The 9,864-nt window shown below is 45.8% G+C and overlaps 1 protein-coding gene across 1 annotated transcript in view; it reads right to left on the bottom strand.

Annotated features, from left to right (window-relative positions):
• The window catches only part of atp2b3b (ATPase plasma membrane Ca2+ transporting 3b), a gene marked incomplete at both ends in the record, with an annotated part of 98,982 nt that extends 98,515 nt beyond the window's left edge, over positions 1 to 467 (bottom strand). Inside the window, 1 exon segment of the mRNA XM_084332704.1 lies at positions 458 to 467. Coding sequence (XP_084188830.1) covers positions 458 to 467 — 10 coding nt within the window.
• Positions 468 to 9,864: the final 9,397 nt, after the last annotated feature.

Below are 9,864 nucleotides of genomic sequence, written 5' to 3'. Positions count from 1 at the left end.
ATAACGCACAAGTTTAATGTTCATATTCATTTTCATCATCGTTCATGTTTCAATTTGTCTCTCAATGTAAGAAGTGGGTCTTTAAAATTTTAAATGAAAAAGAAAAAACGTGAAAATATCTTCAATGAAATGAAAAGCTCTTATAAAATGCAACAGAAAACAAGACTTGAAGGTCTCGCTAAGACCTGGATAACCGGATTGACGGCATGGACTACAACGTATAACATGTTACGTACAGTATACCACGCCATATGTACTTTTGTATACTGTATACTTACCTACTCATAGTATATATTTAGATTCTAGTGTTTATTGTAACCATGTTTATTGTAATACACAATACAACTGATGTATGCATAGTTGCATACGGCGGGCCGATATATCGTGCATCACTAACTGTACTATAATTGTATCGCCTGTATTATGTCTTCCACTATTACTCTGCCCATACATGTACCTTCCCTCATGCTGCCATGATGCCTGATTATTTCCCCAAGGGGGCATCAATAAAGTAATATCTTATCTTATACATGCCATTGGGGATATATGTTTGTTAATAATTAAGATACATGATACATGTGTGTTGCACCCGGAGTTTAATTTGTGCCGGATCCCGTGGAACAGGATAATAATCACTATAATAATCTGTCACTGATCTGTCAATGTATGTTGTGTAGGACCATGTAATATGTAATGCTATCTGCTCAGTCATTCATTTATTGTATGAATATGAATATGAATATATGAAATAATATGCTAGCTATGGCACATAGGCCAATGAAGAGGGGAACACAATCCCCCCCAAAGAGATAGACTGGACTTTTCCAAAAAGCGCTTTTTACAACTTATGCCTCACATTCACCCATTCACTCAGACATTCACACACCGACGACGGAGGCGACCGTGCAAGGTGCCAACATGCTCATCGTTAGGGGCAGTTAGGGGGTTAAGTGTCTTGCTCAAGGACACTTCGACACACACTGCTGGGAGGAGACGGAATCAAACCGCTCTAACTCCTGAGCCACTGTCGCCCCTGTCACTTGGTATGCTGGCAAGTGGTTTAACGTTAATGCTTGTCGTTGATATTGTGGAAGATTCCTTTCGTGACCTTTTGTTAACAACCCCCACCCTGGACCCCTCACCCCCTCCTACCTGTACTCTTCAACCCCTTCCTGTATCACCTGCTCAATCCCTTCCCCCTGGCCCCTTCCTTCATAAGGTGACCCCGGGGTTCTTGACTCAATTCTCCTGGCCAGAGAACGTCAAGCCCTTCTAAACTCATTTGTATTCGATTTAACATGTTTTAGCAAATGCATTTGTATCAACCAAGATGATTTGACCGCTCATTCTTAACGTCTCCGGTTTCCATGGCAGTGTCTAAATATGACGGCTTATTTATACAGTGTAGCTCCACAGCTATTGGCCGTTTGTGCTGCTGCTGGGTGTGACGGCCCCCTCCCTGTTCATGACGCCCATGGCCTCATAAAGTGCAGACATATAAAATCATAGTTTTTCACATTAGGATCTAACATCCCAATAGGCCACCTTGTTTATGGTGTGATTCTATCGCAGTTTTAAAATAGACAATAATAAAAAGAGTAAAATAGAATAGACAGTGTAAAATTATGCAATAATGCAGTGCAATAAAATAGTTCTGAATTACTGTTCAACAGTTTAAAACCGTCTTTACCTTCCCTGTTTGATATCCACAGTTTAAAAACCTGACCGTCTTCCTTCCTGTTTGATACCCACTTTGACCCTTCAAACCTCCCTCTCAGGGTGCAGTTCCCTCTCTCAGGGCGCAGTTCTAGGCCTGGGTCTAGACAGTCTTCCTTCCTGTTTGATACCCACACAGTTCAATACCTGACAGTTTAGAACCTGTAATAAAAAGTAATACAAGAGTAAAATAGAATGGACAGAGTAAAATAGTGCAATCTACAGTACAATCAGCAGTGGAGTGTATTAAAAGGCTATGGTGAAGAGGTAAGTTTTTTGCTTATTTTCTTTTTAATATTTTGAGATCTAGCTTCCCTAATGTCCATAGGTAGGGTGTTCCATAGCTTATTTGGTGCATAGTTTGCGAAGGCTGCGTCCCTGATTTTCTTTAGGCTGTGGTTGGGAACCTTCACTAGACCAGTAGTAGATTATCTTAATATTCTAGAAGGCACATAGTTGACTAGAGAATAATTGGCAATGTAGCTTGGTCCTGTTCCATTTAGTGCTTTGTATATAAGTAAAGGAGGAGGACCTTGAAATCGATTCTAAATGTTACCGGAAGCCAGTGCAGGGTGATTCCACGCTCAATTTCTTGATTTTTTCATTTACTTGTTTGATACATTTTTACTTTACATGTAGTTTGATAAATCTTTGTTTCTGGTATGTGGACATCGCCTTCTTTGAGCCGGGCATAAATGGTAAATGGTGCATTTATATAGCAGCTTTTATCCAAAGCGCTTTACAGTTTTTGTTCCTCATATTCACCCACATTCACACACCGACGGTGGAGGCGACCATGGAAGGTGCCGACCTGCTCATCGGGAGCAGTTAGGGGTTAAGTGTGTCTTGCTCAAGGCCACTTCGACGCAGCCCGGGGAGGAGCGGGAATTGAACCGGGAACCTTCCGATTACCAGACGACAGCTCTCTACCTCCTGAGCCACTGTCGCATAACAAGGGCAGTGGAGTGAGGATACCATGGCCAATGAAAACGTAGCCGGTAGACCCTCCCCTATGAGGCCAGTCCCTGGTGAGATACAGTCGTCAGAGTCCTTGGGGGAGAAGTCCACAGGGAAATCTTTAGGTCCAGAGATTGATGACACAGTGCAACGTAGTCTGTTTAGATCTGACTGTAGATGTGTGAGGTTATACGATACGGTAAGATAAGATAAGATAAGATAATGGGGATGGGGAGGTACAGGTATGGGCACTGGGCAGGGTAATAGTAGAAGACATAAATATAGGCAATACAATTATAGTAAAGATAAGCAGTGTAAACAATATAATTAACTCTGAATATAAGCATTATGAGCAAGTAGGCAGTGTGATCAAAGGTGCAGATGCTGGTCAAAAGACACAGGTGTGTAGCTGCTTGTCAACAGACACAGGTGTGTAGCTGCTTGTCAACAGACACAGGTGTGTAGCTGCTGGTCAACAGACACAGGTGTGTAGCTGCTTGTCAACAGACACAGGTGTGTAGCTGCTTGTTAACAGACACAGGTGTGGAGTGTAGCTGCTTGTCAACAGACACAGGTGTGTAGCTGCTTGTTAACAGACACAGGTGTGTAGCTGCTGGTCAACAGACACAGGTGTGGAGTGTAGCTGCTGGTCAACAGACACAGGTGTGGAGTGTAGCTGCTGGTCAACAGACACAGGTGTGTAGCTGCTTGTCAACAGACACAGGTGTGTAGCTGCTGGTCAACAGACACAGGTGTGGAGTGTAGCTGCTGGTCAACAGACACAGGTGTGTAGCTGCTTGTTAACAGACACAGGTGTGTAGCTGCTTGTTAACAGACACAGGTGTGTAGCTGCTTGTCAACAGACACAGGTGTGTAGCTGCTTGTTAACAGACACAGGTGTGTAGCTGCTTGTTAACAGACACAGGTGTGGACTGTAGCTGCTTGTTAACAGACACAGGTGTGTAGCTGCTTGTCAACAGACACAGGTGTGTAGCTGCTTGTTAACAGACACAGGTGTGTAGCTGCTTGTCAACAGACACAGGTGTGTAGCTGCTTGTTAACAGACACAGGTGTGGAGTGTAGCTGCTGGTCAACAGACACAGGTGTGTAGCTGCTTGTTAACAGACACAGGTGTGGAGTGTAGCTGCTTGTCAACAGACACAGGTGTGTAGCTGCTTGTTAACAGACACAGGTGTGGAGTGTAGCTGCTGGTCAACAGACACAGGTGTGTAGCTGCTTGTTAACAGACACAGGTGTGGACTGTAGCTGCTTGTTAACAGACACAGGTGTGTAGCTGCTTGTCAACAGACACAGGTGTGTAGCTGCTTGTTAACAGACACAGGTGTGTAGCTGCTTGTTAACAGACACAGGTGTGGACTGTAGCTGCTTGTTAACAGACACAGGTGTGTAGCTGCTTGTCAACAGACACAGGTGTGTAGCTGCTTGTTAACAGACACAGGTGTGTAGCTGCTGGTCAACAGACACAGGTGTGTAGCTGCTTGTTAACAGACACAGGTGTGTAGCTGCTTGTTAACAGACACAGGAGTGGAGTGTAGCTGCTTGTTAACAGACACAGGTGTGGACTGTAGCTGCTTGTTAACAGACACAGGTGTGGACTGTAGCTGCTTGTTAACAGACACAGGTGTGGAGTGTAGCTGCTTGTTAACAGACACAGGTGTGTAGCTGCTTGTTAACAGACACAGGTGTGGACTGTAGCTGCTTGTTAACAGACACAGGTGTGGACTGTAGCTGCTTGTTAACAGACACAGGTGTGTAGCTGCTTGTCAACAGACACAGGTGTGTAGCTGCTTGTTAACAGACACAGGTGTGTAGCTGCTTGTCAACAGACACAGGTGTGTAGCTGCTTGTTAACAGACACAGGTGTGTAGCTGCTTGTCAACAGACACAGGTGTGTAGCTGCTTGTTAACAGACACAGGTGTGTAGCTGCTTGTTAACAGACACAGGAGTGTAGCTGCTTGTTAACAGACACAGGTGTGTAGCTGCTTGTCAACAGACACAGGTGTGTAGCTGCTTGTTAACAGACACAGGAGTGTAGCTGCTTGTTAACAGACACAGGTGTGGAGTGTAGCTGCTTGTCAACAGACACAGGTGTGTAGCTGCTGGTCAACAGACACAGGCGTGTAGCTGCTTGTTAACAGACACAGGTGTGGAGTGTAGCTGCTTGTCAACAGACACAGGTGTGTAGCTGCTGGTCAACAGACACAGGTGTGTAGCTGCTTGTTAACAGACACAGGAGTGTAGCTGCTGGTCAACAGACACAGGTGTGGAGTGTAGCTGCTTGTCAACAGACACAGGTGTGTAGCTGCTTGTCAACAGACACAGGTGTGTAGCTGCTTGTCAACAGACACAGGAGTGTAGCTGCTTGTCAACAGACACAGGTGTGTAGCTGCTTGTCAACAGACACAGGTGTGTAGCTGCTTGTCAACAGACACAGGAGTGTAGCTGCTTGTCAACAGACACAGGTGTGTAGCTGCTTGTCAACAGACACAGGTGTGTAGCTGCTGGTCAACAGACACAGGTGTGTAGCTGCTTGTCAACAGACACAGGAGTGTAGCTGCTTGTCAACAGACACAGGTGTGTAGCTGCTTGTCAACAGACACAGGAGTGTAGCTGCTGGTCAACAGACACAGGTGTGTAGCTGCTGGTCAACAGACACAGGTGTGTAGCTGCTTGTCAACAGACACAGGTGTGTAGCTGCTTGTTAACAGACACAGGTGTGTAGCTGCTTGTCAACAGACACAGGTGTGTAGCTGCTTGTTAACAGACACAGGTGTGTAGCTGCTTGTTAACAGACACAGGTGTGTAGCTGCTTGTTAACAGACACAGGTGTGTAGCTGCTGGTCAACAGACACAGGTGTGTAGCTGCTTGTTAACAGACACAGGTGTGTAGCTGCTGGTCAACAGACACAGGTGTGTAGCTGCTTGTCAACAGACACAGGTGTGTAGCTGCTGGTCAACATACACAGGTGTGTAGCTGCTTGTTAACAGACACAGGTGTGTAGCTGCTTGTTAACAGACACAGGTGTGTAGTGTAGCTGCTTGTTAACAGACACAGGTGTGTAGTGTAGCTGCTTGTTAACAGACACAGGTGTGTAGTGTAGCTGCTTGTTAACAGACACAGGTGTGTAGCTGCTTGTCAACAGACAGGTGTGTAGCTGCTTGTTAACAGACACAGGAGTGTAGCTGCTGGTCAACATACACAGGTATGTAGCTGCTTGTTAACAGACACAGGTGTGTAGCTGCTTGTTAACAGACACAGGTGTGGAGTGTAGCTGCTTGTTAACAGACACAGGTGTGTAGCTGCTTGTTAACAGACACAGGTGTGGACTGTAGCTGCTTGTCAACAGACACAGGTGTGTAGCTGCTTGTCAACAGACACAGGTGTGTAGCTGCTTGTTAACAGACACAGGTGTGTAGCTGCTTGTCAACAGACACAGGTGTGGAGTGTAGCTGCTTGTCAACAGACACAGGTGTGGACTGTAGCTGCTTGTTAACAGACACAGGTGTGTAGCTGCTTGTCAACAGACACAGGTGTGTAGCTGCTTGTTAACAGACACAGGTGTGTAGCTGCTTGTCAACAGACACAGGTGTGGAGTGTAGCTGCTTGTTAACAGACACAGGTGTGGAGTGTAGCTTTCTAACGTGAGGACACACCGGTGTCACACAAAAGGCTGCCCTGCGTTTTGGGTGACACCGATCTGCATTTTACTCTGAACATTCACTCCCTGCCAAGAGAGAGTAGGGCAGGATCATGGTTCTATGGGTAGGATTGGTCCGGTAAGACTTTGGCAGGTAGATGATGCTAAATTTAGTTTTACTATTACATTGTATTTATGTAATAACATATTGCATGTATGTAATAACAGATTTTATGTATGTAATAATAACAGATTGTATGTATGTAATAACAGAATGTATGCATGTAATAACAGATTATATGCATGTAATAACAGATTATATGCATGGATAACAGATTGTATGTATGTAATAACAGATTGTACACACGTTGCACGACGTCGAGGGATTCGTTGCAGGCTGTATTTGGCCAGGGACTGAAAACCTGTAACGTTAAGTCTAGGGATGTCCGATATTATCGGCCTACCGATATTAGCGGCCGATATTGCCATTAAAATATGTTATATCGGAAAATATCGGTATCGGTTTTCCAAATTTCTTTTTTAAATTATTATTTATTTTTTGTACATTTCTATAACCTTTATTTACCCAGGCAAGCAAGTAAGAACAAATTCTGATTTTATTTATTGTCAAAAGTATGCATAATGTTGTGTTAATTCCACAACAAGAGATATGTAATGTTAATTACCTGAAATTATTCAGTTTTTTGGGGGGGGAAACCCTGCATATATCGGTATCGGTTGATATCGGTTGATATCGGTATCGAAAATTAAGAGTCGGACAATATCGGTATATCGGTATCGGTAAAAAAGCCAATATCGAGCATCCCTAGTTAAGTCCCATCGCTGTGGGCATAATGTGTGCAACACTTAGCGGTAGGGGTGGGGGGGGGAAATCGATACGTAGTAGTATCGCGATACTTTGCGTGGCGATACTGTATCGATACAGGGACGCCAAGTATTGATATTTAATTATTCATAAAAAAATTTAATTTCTTTTTTATAAGGAAGTTGCATTATTCATTTCAATACCTGTAATAGTACAGTAGTCCACACGCACACACGTGCATTCAGTTAAGTTGGAATATGACTGTAATACAAACAGTTCAGTTTGTCAGGTACATGCAACACAGATTACAGTGTTGACATCTGTCTGCTTGAGAAAAGACCATGTTCTGCAATCAAAATGATTGAAGTGAGATGAACAGACTAAACTTTATTTTATTAGATAAAACATGTTGACAAAGTTTTACTTTGCAGTTGAAAAAAGGTAATAAATCGCAATATATCGCAATATTAATATCGCAATACTCAGCATATCGCAATATATTTAATAGTATCGCAATACTATCGTATCGTGACTCAAGTATTGTGATAGTATCGTATCGTGAGGCCTCTGGCCTCACCCCTACTTAGCGGTGTTTAGTTTCAGCAGGTCTGCGCTCCAGACACGGAGGTTTTAATGCGTTCTGCCACTTGCTCCCCCCCCCCCCCCCCCCCCCCCCCCCCAACCCGTTGCATCAGCACCCTGCAGCAGCACCCTGCATCAGCACCCTCGTAAGGGTGAGTGATTAGTGTCGAACACACACGTTGACTAAGCAAAGGCACAGGAGAAAACAAGGTAATGGAGACAACAAGGAATTGATATCCAATGCGAGCAGCATGATAGTAAGTTACTCCAAATCTCAGACGATGCCAAGAGAGTGTAGCGCCGCCAGCTAATGGCAGAAATGCACTACTACTATACCCGTGTGATGATAAGGGAACATGATATGCTTGTTCTGGCTTTATTTTGCTTCGGCCAAAGTTGGCATTGTGTTCATGTGGTCCGCTAGCCAGTTATACGGAATATGCTGTTGTGCTAGTTTGTGTTCCGTTGTGGTCGGATGCTCCTGTAGCTCAGCGGACAACGACACACCTGCAGACAACGACACACCTGCGGACAACGACACACCTGCAGACAACGACACACCTGCAGACAACGACACACCTGCAGACAACGACACACCTGAGGACAACGACACACCTGCAGACAATGACACGCCTGCAGACAACAACACACCTGCAGACAACGACACGCCTGCAGACAACGACACACCTGCAGACAACGACACACCTGCAGACAACGACACACCTGCAGACAACGACACACCTGCAGACAACGACACACCTGCAGACAACGACACACCTGCGGACAACGACACACCTGCAGACAATGACACACCTGCAGACAACGACACACCTGCAGACAACGACACACCTGCAGACAACGACACACCTGCAGACAATGACACACCTGCAGATAACGACACGCCTGCAGACAACAACACACCTGCAGATAACGACACACCTGCAGACAACGACACACCTGCAGACAACGACACACCTGCAGACAATGACACACCTGAGGACAACGACACACCTGCAGACAATGACACACCTGCAGACAACGACACACCTGCAGACAACGACACACCTGCAGACAACGACACACCTGCAGACAACGACACACCTGCAGACAACGACACGCCTGCAGACAACAACACACCTGCAGACAACAACACACCTGCAGACAACGACACGCCTGCAGACAACGACACACCTGCAGACAACGACATGCCTGCAGACAACAACACACCTGCAGACAACGACACACCTGCAGACAACGACACACCTGCAGACAACGACACGCCTGAGGACAACAACACACCTGCAGACAATGACACACCTGAGGACAACGACACACCTGCAGACAACAACACAACTGCAGACAACAACACACCTGCAGACAATGACACACCTGCAGACAACGACACACCTGAGGACAACGACACACCCGCAGACAACGACACACCTGCAGACAACAACACACCTGCAGACAACGACACACCTGCAGACAACGACACACCTGCAGACAACGACACACCTGCAGACAACGACACACCTGCAGACAACAACACACCTGCAGATAACGACACACCTGCAGACAACAACACACCTGCAGATAACAACACACCTGCAGACAACGACACGCCTGCAGACAACAACACACCTGCAGACAACGACACGCCTGCAGACAACGACACACCTGAGGACAACGACACGCCTGCAGACAACAACACACCTGCAGACAACGACACACCTGCAGACAACGACACACCTGCAGACAACGACACGCCTGCAGACAACGACACACCTGTAGACAACAACATGCCTGCAGACAACGACACACCTGCAGACAACAACACACCTGCAGACAACGACACACCTGTAGACAACAACACACCTGCAGACAACGACACACCTGTAGACAACAACACACCTGTAGATAACAACACACCTGCAGACAACGACACACCTGTAGACAACAACACACCTACAGATAACAACACACCTGCAGACAACGACACACCTGTAGACAACGACACACCTGTAGACAACAACACACCTGCAGATAACAACACACCTGCAGATAACAACACACCTGCAGACAACGACACACCTGTAGACAACAACACACCTGCAGATAACAAC

This window comes from Notolepis coatsorum (assembly GCF_963971535.1).
Source record: "Notolepis coatsorum genome assembly, chromosome: 17".
Taxonomy (NCBI): domain Eukaryota; kingdom Metazoa; phylum Chordata; class Actinopteri; order Aulopiformes; family Paralepididae; genus Notolepis; species Notolepis coatsorum.
This window is presented reverse-complemented; position numbering and strand designations above follow the sequence as displayed.